Source organism: Botryllus schlosseri, chromosome 5, assembly GCF_051294905.1.
Source record: "Botryllus schlosseri isolate E-star chromosome 5, Bs_hap1, whole genome shotgun sequence".
NCBI lineage: Eukaryota > Metazoa > Chordata > Ascidiacea > Stolidobranchia > Styelidae > Botryllus > Botryllus schlosseri.
Genome location: NC_137240.1, coordinates 25,784,460 through 25,800,247, shown reverse-complemented (window position 1 = coordinate 25,800,247; position 15,788 = coordinate 25,784,460). Strand labels below are relative to the sequence as shown.

Genomic DNA, 15,788 nt, shown 5'->3' with positions numbered 1-15,788 from the left:
ACAGTCTAAATTCGTACCCATGGACTGTCAAAAAGCTGCAAATTGAGCTATGCGGAAGGTGCAGAGAGCTTGATTCGTATTGATGCATCCCAGGAGGTATAAATTTTCGACAGAATATGCATTCATTCTCCTCATGGGATGCAAATTATAATATTGATATGAAAATACGATACTAACCCTTTGGTTACTAGAAGACCGCGTAGTATTAGAGAATGTCATTGCATTGTGCCCTACCCCATATTTTAAGGCCCCAAAATCAGGCGAAGAGCAATACGTAGAAGTCGTATCGGATACGTTTCATAACTTTCCACGATTACTATACGTTTTTTTGTGGATCGTAGAAGTTATAAATGGGGGCATTACTTAGGGTTACCCTATTTTGGAATCGGGGCAGGAGGAAACTTTTTCAAAATTTTCAAGCCCAAAATTCCGAAGAAACATCTTGAGAGAATGGTACATTTTTCTCACTTCGTGGTCGGTTGACTTAGAAAAAAGGTAATTATTCCGGCTCGGCTCCCAAAATGCCCGTCGGTGCTTTACTTTGGTGCTGATTTACGGTATCCTACTCCGATTTCACAGTGAATTTGACCAGGAGGAGATTTGGGCGTCCTAGGAAGACATTTTCAAAAACCTGAAAATGGAGGACAAATCCTCCTAAAGGAGGACGTATTGTAACCCTACATCACTACACCTGCTTTTATGCTTCAGCATGTATGTTCTGCAGGCAAAAGATCTGAAAATAATTAGAACTCAAAGTATGATACTCGGAATTGAAAGTGAAATACAAATACCACTTCTGAGAAGCAGAGAATATATTTCATGTCGTTTGTCCATAAATTTTCAAAGGTGATCTGCTAAAACAGTTGTAACGTTAAAAAAAGCCAGATTTCCAGATTATAGCAGGAAACGTCATGGGCTGCTAGATTACGATATGATAGGTAATTGCTAGATTGCGAAACGGTATAGTTTCAAACGTTATGGTTGGCCATATTTACTATGATAAAATATTTTATATGAGCGACAATGCAGTGTGAGCATTACCAAGCAATCCGGTACCCTAATTATATTCATTGATACTTTCGTAAAAACATATTTTTCAAGGTGGCGAGAAAGCATAGTGGTATAAACCACGGCTGCAGCACCAATGGGTTGCGGGTTCGAGTCCGACCAAGGTCGAATCCGGAATTCCTACCCAAATGTTGGAGGTTCATCTAGGTCCCCTCTTAGCCATCTCATCCGTGTAAGCGGTGTCTTATATAAAGCCCAGAAGTGGATCGTGCTACAGTCGACATTTACGGAATATAAATGAAGAACAAAGGCCTGGTGAAAATTACCATAATCAAACAAACCAGACATATTTGCCACTCCAATATTACCCAGTAGAAGTAGAGAAAATCAGATATACTTCAGTAAGTACCATAGCAGTAGAGGGAAACTACTCGAGTGCTTCTAAAAAGTAGAAGTACTTCGTTACTGACCACCTCTGCCAAAGGCCTCAGGCGATCTCGTGTCGTAATTCCGAAAAAGGTTAGGCATTCCTGCAACTTTTGTTTTATTTTTTATTACTACGCTACTACTATTAGTTTGTCGGGGGTATGGTACCCAGGCGACAATTCTCTCACCACAAAATCGCGAGAAGACAAATTTCTGGGTGAAGAAATTCACCCAATAAAAACTACTTTGTTTGTTTGCTATATACTTTTGGACCTGTACAGCGTATAATTTCATATCGTATCTCTTGCCCCAGACTTTGGTGCTTCGTATCAAAATAATAGAACGAACGAATAACAGCATTACATGCATAACGAATGTCAATGTTCAACGGTTCAGCCCGGCCAGCGAACTACATCGACCTTGTCGGCAGGTCTGATACCACTAACTCCAGAATTGTCAGGTGTAGCATTCCGAACATGCTTCTCTGCTTCTTAACTCTTCTTGTTCGGAATCCGAACTTGGAGTAAAGCTTAATAGCGGGCATTTGTACGGAGGTTAAACGGAGAAAAACTTCTTTCACGTCATTTTCGGACGAGTAATCGAGCGCTGTTCTCAGTAAGCGGCTTGCTATTCCCTTTCGTCGGAAATTCTTCTCTACCGACATTCTCTGTAAATTTTAAGCATAACAATGTTCAGTGATTTAACAAATATGCTTATTACTTTTTAACTACAATGATCTACATCAGTGCTTTTCAACCTGTGTGACGGTTCGCACTGGTGCGAATGAAAAAAATTGCAGTGCGAATGGCGGAGGTGGTGCGAATAGTGCGAATGAAAAATTCAGATGAGTGCGAATGAAAATCGTGAATAATTGTTAATTTTTCTGACGTAGAAGAATTCGAGTAAACCTAATAGGAAATTCAAGGGCAGTGTAACTGCTCTAGTTGAGATGCAATTGTAAAAACTTGTTTAACTTGACGCACCACTAATCTTAGCTCTCACAATCCGTAGTGAATTAATGTTTTCGCACTATAATTATTACCTTTTCAAAAGTCTGGTTTGGAAGCTGGCGTAGTTGCAGACACACAGTATATCTGCCCGCATGAGCCTGTAACAGGCTGAAAAAACGACGTCAAATTGATTTTGTGCTTTCTTTCGCTAAACAATCATCATATTTTCGTACGAGGCACGAGAATGGTACTAAATACCATGTTGCAAGTTACTGTAACGCAAATTTTACCCCTTCAAGGGTTATTGTAAGGACCGCATGGGTACAATTTTAGGTCGATACGGTGCGAGATCTATCTGTTAATATGTATGTATTATTTTTTGAATTTATTGCAAAAAATCCTGCTATAGTTTTTACATATCTAAGGTCACTGTGTTGGGCGAGACTCACAGAAAATATGGTTTGATCATGAGAGTCAGCCGACCTTTGGTTTGAATTAATGATTAGAATTGTCCGAATGCTTTTTTTTTTCTTTCTGGAAAACATGGACGAAGACCGCTGGGATGAACTAGTGTAGGGGTGTGCAACGAGCGAGTTCAGTTCCGGTCTATGAGATTCATTCATTTCGAGGCCCCCCCCCCCCCCCCTTTTGCGTTTCGGCTAACATAACCCTGATAAATAAGGTGCCAAAAACATGAGCGGCGACAGATTAACCTTGGGCAAAAATGACCGTCGCTGGATGGCCAAACCTTTCTATATTGATAATGCTCCGTTGTCGGCACGGAATAGTCCCGTTCTTGCAATCCGAGTAGACAGTAGTACAAATGCGACACGCGGGCGTTCTGTCATACATGTCCATAAAATCGTAGCATACTACTGTAATACTAAAAATGAATTCCTTTTCATGGGTGAGGCTCGCGTCGCGAGATGCCACAAAAATTCAGATTTTGGTGGTAGTCTACAATGCTGCTTTGAGGTTATCAAACTGTTATGAATATTCGAATTAGATTGAGCTAAAGGGCCGAACAAACAGTATCATGACTTTATTTACTCTTCTCATATACTCGCGAGACAGAAAATGGGAAATCGAAAAAAAAAGAACTCAAGGTTTGAGCAACGTAAAATAAGGTAGCGAACTCGAATGTGCCTACTCTGCTTGATGATATTGGATATTATTTTCCAAGACATCAGGCACAAGCCTCAACACAAGCATGTGGATTTTTCACCCTTTCGATAAACTGGAGCCTCCGGTACCTCTGTGTCATCTCTCAAAAACGATTTCTGCCAGAAAGCGATTTTCACTCGCGGAAAATACGTTGTATTTTGGATATGAATGCAGAAGAGTTCTTAAGACCTGGCCATTCAAGCACTTTAGTATGCGTTATTGCACTTAATCCAACAATAACTTGTTTGGCCGAGAAGCGTTTTTAGTGAAATAGTTGAAATCAAAATGAGGGAAAGGATTTGCCTTGTTAATGAGACACTTCATGGCCTAGAACTATGGTAGCTAATTTGTTGCACATCTGTACAGAATGTTCTTATTCCTATGCATCTTCATCTTCTGTTTGTATGGCAATTTTCGGTTAATTATGGCTTGTGCGAATGAAATTTATTTTGCAAAAAAAGTGCGAATGAAGCTCAAAAAGGCTGAAAAGCACTGATCTACATAATTTCATTTTTACATTGACTTTCAGCGGGGCCGCGGTATCATACCAAAATTGTCCCGATCACTTTCGACATGTGAAGATTGTGTCGTTAGGTCAAAAAATCGTTCAAATTGTTTGCAAAGTAGATGTGTTTTTGCCAAGCCTAATTGTCTTTTGTGTCGCACTGTCTACGAACTTCTCATTTTACATTCTACACCTTTTAGCCTATATATTTATACTGCTGTAGAGTGTACATTGCCGACTTATGGTGAAATCGAATCATAAACCGTCAAGCCAAATAATCAGGTTGATATAGCGCGAACATTGGTTCTTATATCAAAAACGGCAGGATGAACAATCGAATGTAGACAACATTGTCAGTTGAAACAACAGGGTGTGTCACCAGCAATTACGCTGAACTTCAGTATTGACGGCCACTAACCGCTACTGTTAATCGTTCTTTCTCCCTTCTTGCCAAGTCACTTCTTAAGTTCGTACCATTTTCTTTCTATCGCGATCTAGTATTTCTAGAGTCTATAGATCAGCGGTTCTCAACCGGGGGTCCGTGAAGCAATTTCAGGGGGTCCGCGAGACCTCTAAATTTTTAAAATGGTTTATAACCTAATTTTTATTTTATTTTCAATTTGAGAAAGCATGAGGCAGTTTCGCACTACAGCTGCTAAAACCTCACGACTCATATCATCATCATAATCGTCTGACATGAACTATCGTAATGTGGAAAATCATTTTCATTGCCAATTTTCCAATAACCTGATACAAACATATTGCTGTTAGAGACGTTTTGTTTGGGTTTGTGGAAAAAATATAAAGTATGGAGATAGTAACGTCAATCAGGGTGACTTCGTAATGTTTGCGAAACCTTCTCGATGCGAAGTTGTCAGTGTCATCAAATTGGTGAACAGTCGTTTGAAATGAAAATTTCCGAAATATTTCCCTAATTTGACCCAATGCAGGGATTGAAACCTCGCCACGAAATCCATTTTATTCCGTGATATACATAATCACTATTTGAACAGTTTCTTGGAGGTACAGAACTTTAATATACAATTGAATAGTATATTCGTATTGAAATGAACCCGGATATTTTCGGCCGACACTCGTCGTAAATCTGACTATGATATACCTGCTCTTAAAGCTCGGTTATCAGATTTGGCACATTCTTATTGCGGATTCCCTATTAACAAGGCTATTTTTTGATGAACAAGGAGTGTTTCGTTGCTATCAAAGCATTACGCTCCAACCCATAAATTCATATTCCAAGTTATATTGATATGCAGCCTTGTCTTGTTAATGTTCAGTTGTTCATGGCCGAAAATGTTTGATCGTAAATATATATGTAAACCCGAACATAGCACGTCGTTTCATGACAGTCTTTCTCACGTTGGAAAACTTGGATCCATTCTTTGGCGCATGAAATTTGTCTATACTTTGGATTAGGATCTCACTTTGACGGTAGAAACTCTCTGTTGCCCGTCCCTGCGCTAGATGCTGGACGTGATATGTTCATAAAATATATGTTTCTTCATTTTGGTGCCATAAATGTTGCGATCACATCAAAAGTATCGTCGGAAGCTTTATGCGTTAATATTGCATTAGCCTCCATCTATCTTTGCGGAAATGGTTTTCGGCAGTCTTCGTTCATATCACAACGAAGACGCGGATTTACAAGACACGACCACGTACTTCAAGAAATACGACAGCAAAATTAGCTTTGAAATGATAAAAGTCTACCAATTTCTACATAAATGGTATGATGTTATTTTCAAGAAAAATCATTATTTTGCTGTTTATCACAAGCCTACAGTTCATATTTGCACAGGACAGATGAAGGTTGCACCATACTGGAGCTAAAATTGAACTAAAACTTGAGGGGGTCCGCAAGGGTCAGTGACGGTCAAAAGGGGTCCGCGAAGCCAAAAAGGTTGAGAACCACTCGTCTATAGATGTACTGCAATAAATTTCTAATTTTTATACAATATTGCGCAACTCAACTACTTAAGTTCTTCATAATTTAAACATTTGTCAGAAAGAATATTCAATGTCAACAAATGCAAAAATTACAATTTTTGGAGCAATTTTTCTGTAATTTCGGTAAAAAAATCAACATAGTACCGAAACACAATTTTCGACTTCCATATAAAGTTTGAACTATGACTACGTCACAAGTGATTCTTTATTTATATTCACCGCTGTGGCACCGACTAGTGTACTATTTCTTGAGATTACTTATATATAGGGCTGCATTTAAAACGAACGTTATTTTAAAACACTGTCTAAAACATGTTTGTTTTACACTGCTTTTAGTTTCAACTGTAACACTACCTATCTATCAATACAGTCACACTCCAATTACCAAATGACAAGCTTTATAGCCTCGAAATCGTGACCCTAACCCAACTCCCCGAATTTCACATTCATTTCATTTCGGTTTCGACAATACCTTCAGTTCCAGTTTATATTCGCTGCTGTCACTCATTCGCCGAAGTCCAACGGAGCCAACAATTTGCCGTCTTGCACCTTCTCCAGCCTCCGCCACCCAAAATTTTTCATATCGATTGATTGGCCAACCCGAATTGAATTCCTCCAGTTCGCTTGGTAAAGTATATAAACGTAAATAGAGCAGTCCTGTGGAAAGGGAGATTGGTTATTTTATGATGCTGACGACGGTAAGTGTGATTATGTGCTGATATTTCCAGACTTGAAATATTTTTTAATGAAACGTAACGATTTGCAAAAGATCGATAGGCCTTTAGTGCCTCTGGATGAATTCCATAAGTATTGGATGTCTACAAGTAATTATAGTTGCAAACACGACTGTGTCTTTGCTTACCTGACCCATAAATGATGAAGCCAGTAGTAAACGCAAGCAGCGACAGGCTCATGAAATCCAGGGAAGGTATGAACACAACGACCGACAGTCCCAACAAAATTCCCTGCAAATATGCATAATGCATATACGCATAATAAGTCACCATTTACTCGTGCTTGTAAATCGAATGTAACATTACCGGTACTGCCGCGTTCGTTTGCAACTGCGCTGTCATGGCGACGGGTATGTGTTCACTTAAACCGCGCTTGATCATTCTCTTGACTGATCATAGTCCCCGACTTCAAGCTCGCGAATTCGCACACCGCATTCAGACATCGTTATTCGTACAGACACTATGAATAGTACGCGATCACTCTTAGTTCGTAATCGTATAGCGTTGCCTAGAGATACAGCAGTCGTAGGAGATAATTATTGCCAGACGTCCTTCAGTTGTCCTGCCTGTTTGTTGTCACTACCAAGACGCTCAAGATAATGTCAAGCAGGGTTGTAATCACTTGTACGGAATCTCAACAACACTATGCGGAGTCCGAGTCGATCAGCCACTTGCAGTTGATGCCACCACAAGGAGCTGATGATTACTGTCACCATGGTGTCCTATGTGGTGTCGACACAAGCAAATCTCGCGGCTCAAATGAAATTGGTTCACGTCATACTTTACATTTAATCGAAGGCAAATTGACGATGATTTTTGATCAGGTTGCCGAGCATTAAATTTGATGAACCGGGTATAAATCGAGAGCTGACGCTGTAATGCTTGCGAAGATATAAAATTTATTCCTCTCATGGCCCTGGAACCCCCGCAATCAGCCCCAAATTATTGATTGTTGAGGAGATTGGCAGTGTGTTGCAGCGATGCTGTTTGGCGAAATGAGAGAGTAGCTGAAGAGCAAGGATAAGGCTGCGCCGCGAGAGTGAAACTAGCTGGCGTCGCAGCAATGGCAATGTGCGTGCAATCGCGTCGCAGAGAAACGCTGCACTGATACTTTTTCTATAGGCGGTTCGGTAAAAGCAAGCACACCTCACCAGCCTTTCCTTGACTTGCAAGGGTAGAACTGGGTCCACAGAATGTATTAGGGCGCTACCAATTTTTCGCGCATTATCCTTCAACCCATAGAGATATTTAGGCTACGTCTAAATAGTCTACATTGGATATGTCAGATTATTATATCGATTCCCTTAGCCCGCTTGTTGCGTAGGGCTCCAGAGACGCATCGCGCTGTTGATACTTTCTATAGGCGGTTCGCTAAAAGCGAACACACCTTACCAGCCTTTCCTTGACTTGTAAGGGTCGAACCGGGTTCACAGAATGTGTTAGGGCGGGTTCACACGTGTGTCGAGATGGGTCGAGTCACGTTTTTAATGACTCTTGACTCGGAATCGACATATGCGGGTTATGGAATGACTCGTAGGTCGACGGAGTCAAACTGCCGATTCAGTTAAAATAAAGGCGAAATTAATACGGTAACGTTGTCGATAAATTTAACAAGCATTTTAACGCCATTTTCTCGTGGTTTATACGGTACTGGAACAACGCCGACGGATACTAAGAACACAGCGACAGATAATCCCATTCAACTTGGACAACTTACTAGCCGACTCCAATATCTTACAACACGTTATCGATTTTATAGCTTCATCAGGACGATGTATAAAATCGTTGACAATTAACTTGGATCTACTACTGTGAATACCCTATACCAGTGCTTTTCAACCTTTTTGAGCTCCGTTTGAACTTTTTTTGTGAAATAAATTTCATTCGCATAAACTAATCGAAAATTGTTAAACAAAAATAAGATGAAGATAGGCCGACTTAACAACATTTCGTTCAGATGTGCTACAATTCGGCTACTATGTAGCTTAAGCTATCTAGTGTCTCATTAAAAAGGCAACGTTTTTCGCTCGTTTTGCTTTCAATCATTTCACTAAAACCCTTCTCGGCCAAACAATGTTATTGGGAATTTGTACAAAAACGCGTCTACTTCGGGCTTGGATGGCCAGGTCTTGCAATCTGTTCTGCACTCCTATCCAAAATACAGCGTGTTTTTTGCGAGTGAAGAAATCGGCAGAAATCGTGTTTAAGAGCTGACAAAAAGGTCCCGCGAGGCTCCAGGTTGTCGAAAGAATGAAAAATCCACATGTTTGTGCTGAGGCTTTTGCTCTATTTCTTTGGAACATATAAGGTGCAAAATGATCAAGGAGAGTAGGCACATTAGAGAACGCTAGCTGATGATACGCTGCTTCAACTTCTGGGTCGCAAGTTTATGTGAAGAGCAAATAACTCACGATACTGTGTGTTCTACTCTTTAGCTCAATCTAACTTGAGAATTCATGACAGTTTAATAACGATAAAGCAGCTTTCAGACTACACCAAAATCTGAGTTTTTGTGGCATCTCGCGACCCGGGCGTCACCTATGTAAATGAATTTATTTTTAATATTACAGTTGTATCCTACGATTTTACGGGCATGTATGACATACACAACGCCCACACCACGATTCTACCCAACACAGCTCTACAAAACATGTCTGACGCACACGATTTCAAACCAGGGCGAATTAAATTCCTCTGCGTATCGCAGTTGTACTGCCGTCTACTCAGATTGTAAGAACGTGACTATTCCGTGCCGAAAACAGAGCATATCCAATCCATCTCGAAAGGTTTGGCCAACATAACATTAACATAACATTGTTGGGTTATGATTTTTATCTGAACAAGTCACACACAATGTACAATGCGATAAGACACAATGGGATATCATGAGAGATAGGAGGATGTCGAGCGACAAGCTTCAGTAGCGATCCTTTACTCCATCCATAGCATGGGTCATTTTTAGACCGAGGTTTTGTCGCCGCTTATGTTTTTGACACCGCATTTTATCAGCGATTTGTTCGTCAAAACTTTACGTCTTCATGTGCTCCGACGCAAAAGGGGTCGGCCTCGAAATGAATGAGTCTCATAGGCCTGATCTCGCTCGTTGCACACCCCTTCACTAGCTCACCCCAACGGTCTTCGACCATGTTTTCCAGAAGAAGAAAAAAACAATCGGAAAAATCTTATCATGAATTCTCATGATAAAGTCATATTTAATGCGTGTCTCCTTTATTGGCTACAGTACCCGACACATTGACCTTGGATATGTAAAACTGTAGCAGGATTTTTGCAATAAATTCAACAAATATTATATACGTATTAACAGATAGATCTGGTACCGTGACGACCCAAAATTATACCCTTTGCGGTCCTTACTTCAATAAGCCCTGATGGGGTAAAAATCTGCGTTACAGTAACTTGCGAATGTCAGTCTGTAACGATGGTATTTACTACTATCCTTGTGCCTCGCGCAAATCGGACAGTTATTACGAAAATATGATGATAGTTTATCGAAAGAAAGCAGAAACTCACTTTGACGTCATTTTTTCAGCCTGTCACAGACTCACAGGCTCAGACGGGCTGATAAACTGTGTGTCTACCACTATAGAAATTGTAGAGATCTCTACACTGCCACTACACCAGCTTCCAAACCAGGCTTTTGGTTACGTAATAATTAGAGTGCAGGAATATGAATTAACTACGGCTTATGAGAGCTACGATTAGTGGTGCGTCGTATTAAGTTTTTAAAATTGCGTCGCAACTACAAAAGTTACACTGATCTTAAAAAAGTTTATTTGAATTATTCCACGTCAGAAAAGTTAACAATTAGGCCTAATCATGATTTTCATTTGCACTTGATCCAGATTTTCATTCGCACCATTCGCATTACCTTCGTGATTCGCACTTGATCCGGATTTTCATTCGCACTATTCGCACCACCTTCGTCATTCGCACTGCAATTTTTTTCATTCGCACTAGTCCGAACCGTCACACAGGTTGAAAAGCACTGCCCTATACTAATTTATCAAATTAGCATATGTTATTAATGTAATTTATTGGCTTGCGGTGCAAAAGACCAAAGGTGTTATAAGCACCATAACATGATTTATTGATAAAAAAATGACGATAAAAAGCATGGGCTTTGTGATCAAGATCATAATACGTTAGCATGGCAAAGTTTAAGGCTTTTGTTAGTGTCGGGGTGCGGTGATGATAGAACCAGACGTTTGATTTGATTTGATTAGAGCTAAGTCCACGGATAGGGTTTGGTTAAGTATTTGGGTTTGGTTTGATTAATGATGGATTGAGACGCTCGCATATTCTGATTTTGACACTATATAGTTGTGCTAGTCGTGCTGGATGTGTTTGTGACGCCATGATTGACCAATGACCATCCAGAGTAAAAAATTAGGTTTTGGGAACAACGCGCAATATAATTTTAGATACATACATTCCAGAGCAGTGAACTGCGGTAACGGTAATTGCGCATGTGTCTCCGTGAATATGTAGACTGTCCTGTATATAATTTAGAACAAATGCGTCTATTCCCCACCAGAAACCATTGAATTCCCAACCGTTTGGGAACTACTGATCTACGCAATACACATATAAGGTCTCTTCGATAGACATATAAGGTCGTCGTTGTCTTGTGCTGTCGTCTGGCAGTATTAAGTCACTATAGACGTTACTTAGGCTTTCAATGATTGTAGTCCGACTACATAGCAATGAGTAATTATTTTAAGAGCGGCATTCTCAGCATCTTACTATACTGAAATACGTCTACCTCATATCTAAATAGTTTTAAACTGACATTTGAATAAGTTTAACGCAGTCGACGCGTATCGGTGCTGCGTCCATCGATGATGATCGATGCAACGTATCAACCAAATCAATTAATTATAGTTACATCGTGCGAGATATTCAAGGCATGACGGATGTACAATTGCACTTTGCAGATATCCATTATAAACCATATCCACTTAATTATGTCACGCCACAGCATTATGAATAATATAGAAAGTTGTTTATGCTGCCAAAATAATATAACGCTCTCGACATGAATCATTAGAATCAACACTCGATTCAGCTTCGCGTACTAGAATCAAAGCTGGCCCTACTTATTTAACACACACTTACAAAGCTCATTCCATGACAAAATGGCATTGCATAAAATTAAGTTTAACTGGTTTAAATGATCAATACCTAAATATTGAAGTAAATCGAAATAATTGACAGTCGTCCGGGTTAATCCAGTACAAAATGGGAAATAATATTGTATACCAACAATGGTATCACCAAATACGAGGGCACCGTCATGAAATTTCAAATAATCGAAACAAAGAGATCACTTAACCTCGGTGTACCATTTTAGATCGTATAACTTCTGTTGGCACAAACTAGGCTGGTTTGAAGATATGTAGGCTACTTGCTCTCACATTGAAAAAATATATACTCATACTGTTGCTTTATCCATCAACAGGACCTTCGTGATCAGTGTTGTGTGTTCAGTAGGGCTGTTCAAAAATAACTTTTTTTCCTGAATCTTGCTGGTTACTTGATTAAATCGTTAGGTTGCCTTAAAAAACGACGCACACCAAATTTGAATTCATTCCGACAAATATTCGCGGTTTACGTAGAGTTTGAAAATTTTGAATTTGCCCATAAACGCAAAAAAAAAATTTCTCAAATTTTTTTGCCAACCCCATGAAATTGTTGGGCTGTCTTCAAAAACTATGCAAAACAAATTTGACTCAATTCCAAGCCGTAGAAGCGGAGTTATTCTAGTTTTTCGTTGATAATTCTTGGATTATCCACCAATCAAGGATAATCCCAGAATTATCGAATAAAAACTGAAATAACTCCGCTTCTACGGCTTGGAATTGAGTCAAATTTGTTTTGCATAGTTTTTGAAGACAGCCCAACAATTTCATGGGGTTGGCAGAAAAATTTGAAAAAAAAATTTTTTTGCGTTTTTGGGCAAATCCAAAATTTTCAAACTCTACGTAACCCGCGAATATTTGTCGGAATGAATTCAAATTTGGTATGCGTCGTTTTTTAAGGCAACCTAACGATTTAATCAAGTAACCAGCAAGATTCAGGAAAAAAAAGTTATTTTTGAACAGCCCTAGTGTTCAGTTATTCACATAAACCGCTGATGATAATATTTTGATACGGTCATAATCCCCGACTTTAAGCTCGTGAATTCGTACGTCGCATAATCAATTTGTGATGTGTACTGACAGACTATGATCATCGCAGCATAGTCAGCGGTAAGGCAATAATCGAACGGGATGATAATAACGAACAGCCGAGTGAAGCTTTATATCAGGGTTGTCCAATGTCAATACATTGACCATACATTAGCTGTTAAAATAAATTTGTCCGTATTTAATATCGTCATTCGAAGTAGTTATTAGACCAGGGGCGGCCAGCCCGTGGCCCGCGAGAAGGTGTTGAGTGGCCCACGAGGTAATTCCTGAAATTAGTTGCATGTGCCCACACCCAGCGGTATACAGAGGCGACCATCAGTATATAAAAATTACATAATTATTGACCGAATTCAATTAACTCTGAAATTTGTTCGCGATTAGCGCGGTTAGGACTTTGGGGCACACTGACTTTTCGTGTCATAATTGCAATCGATTTTGATGCAAAGTGACAGAAATCTTGTTTTCACCGTTACCTAATACGATTCACTTCTATCGGACGACTAAAAACGGTCATCAGCATTCAAGTGGCCCGCACAATGGTTCGTAAATCTTATATGGTCATTTGGGGGGGGGACAGTTGGTCACCCCTGTTTTAGATGGACACTAACGATGCGGGCCTATACAATGAGGAGAGTTTAATTGATGTAGTGGACCAAATGGTGGACTAAAAATTCATATCCAAGTGTTGGAGGTTTCTCTAGGCTGCTACTCGCAATATCATCCATGTAAACGCGGTGTCTTATAAACCCTAGAAGTGGGCCATATGCTACAAGTCGGCAGTTACGGAATAAAAATGAAGAAATTGGCAAGGCGTAAATGATCATAGTAGTCGTCAAACACCATGAATACCTCTAACAAACAAACAAGCCATAAACGCTTCCGAATTTATCCCCTTTTCACCTCTCGCGGGATAAAATAAGTCAAGTATTAAGTCGGTTTTATATCAACACCCATAGATTATTATAAATTGAACTCAGCAAGAAACGAAACAATTATTAGGCCTACATATAATTGACTTCGATTTCTAACATTTTCGCTCACCTCGTGTGATTTCACACCCGCTGTTTCTCAAATGCCGCCTCCCCCGGAGGCATTATCACCCACTTTGAGAACTTCGGAGCTATATACTGCTGCGAACAGGTAGCCTACTTGTGGCTTTTGAATGCGACGTCATAATTTGCATTGACAAGATTCTTTTTCTTCGCGGAAGAAATATTTATCACACCCGAAAGTTCGATTCTTCCTCAACTAGCGAAAATAATCATCCGGTAGCCTATATATACGGCTATTATACTGAACCCATCAATCCCTGGGTTGCCATCCCTTCTAGCTTAACTCTTAATCCTGCATCATCATCCCTCGGCAATCAGCATAGCCGTCAACTCTGGAACGCGAACGAGGGTCTGGCTTGACGCCACATAGTTCTATTCCCAGTTGATATAATTGTGATGACCGTTATCACATATAACTATAGGGTTGCATTTAAAGCAAAAATCAATTTAAAACAAACTTGTTTAAAACAAGACCCTTGTTTAAAACTTGTTTTTTTAAAGCCAGGACGTCACGAACAATGACAATTGAAAATATGGGGTAAATATAGCTCCCTTGACGAAATATCTGTAGGGGAGACCGGGGACAAATGTAACTAGGGGCAAATGTAACAATCGACCTCACCGCTAGTAGGATGGAGAAATCAGCAAGATATTTTAAGTGCGCATGCAGTAGTTATCTCTCCAATTATACCTGGAGTTACGTTGAGCTACGATGCGAAACCCCGGAATAATTTGCAAAAAACGAAATTTTTGACCCTTGAGTAAAGTTTTTCTGGTCTGGAATAATTTGTCTAGACGAATAGTACCTCAAGTAGATACAACGTAATATATGTAGCTGGAACAATGTTACTATAGTCTACCGTGATGATGGAAAGAATAGGACTTGCATCGCTGGGAAGGTACCATACTGAGACACTAATCATGGTCGAGCGTGTCAGGGGCAATCGTAACACTCTGTTACTTTTGCCCCGTTACAATATGTTATCAATTCTGAATGTCTTTGTTCATATGTTGGTATTACCATTCATCTACTGCAGAATAATCTTGCAACAGCCAGATATTCACCAGAACAGATACTACCTTGCGATACCAATTCTAACATGATAATCTGTCGAAACGGCCATACAATAGTGGTGATGTGAATCTGACGGTTCGGTTATTTTCGTGATTCAACCCACTGAGCTATATAAACACACCCTTTGGTGTGTCGAACTTCAATGGTCACGACTGAATTCTCGTCCTCTGACTTTGATCATGGTCCACTTACATTTTGATATTTGATGTGAACAATTCATTTTAATTTTGTACAGCACAGAAGAATGTTATTGAAGCTTTGATGCCACACAATGTTGCGTCCTCGTTTTGCTATAATATCATCGGCCCATTCAACCAAGATATGTTAGCCAGGTCGGTTTCGCACCTTCGCAGGTGACCGAATGACCAACCCATTACGCACGCTGAACAACAGAACCTTGGTAGAAGAGGCCGAATATGTGTAGGGAGATGATGGAATGAATGTGTCTCTTGTACACTTTAAGCTTGAACAAGACACGAAGGGTGATATTGCATTCAGATATCCTAAATGCGATGGGGCGTAGCCTGGAAGCGTTCAATGGTCTCTTTCTTTAGTTTCATGCAATATTACAATTTCTGCTTCCGTTTTCGTTGTTCATTTCGTTTGTGTTTAGTTATAAAGAACACTGTTACAATTGCCCCGCAAGGGTGGTACAATTGCCCCTGGGTACGGGGCGATTGTAACATTTGAGCAGCGATTT

General features: G+C 39.9%; 1 protein-coding gene across 1 annotated transcript; it reads right to left on the bottom strand.

Moving 5' to 3' along the window:
• Positions 1–794: 794 nt before the first annotated feature.
• On the bottom strand, positions 795–7,660 carry LOC145439529 (N-acetyltransferase family 8 member 2-like). Its single transcript, XM_080317014.1, has 4 exons — positions 7,059–7,660; positions 6,881–6,983; positions 6,491–6,675; positions 795–2,101 (listed from the first exon to the last, which is right to left on the bottom strand). Exons 1-4 carry the CDS (start codon positions 7,131–7,133, stop codon positions 1,844–1,846), a joined length of 621 nt encoding a protein of 206 aa, XP_080173140.1. The 5' UTR covers positions 7,134–7,660; the 3' UTR covers positions 795–1,843.
• Between the last annotated feature and the right edge of the window lie 8,128 nt (positions 7,661–15,788).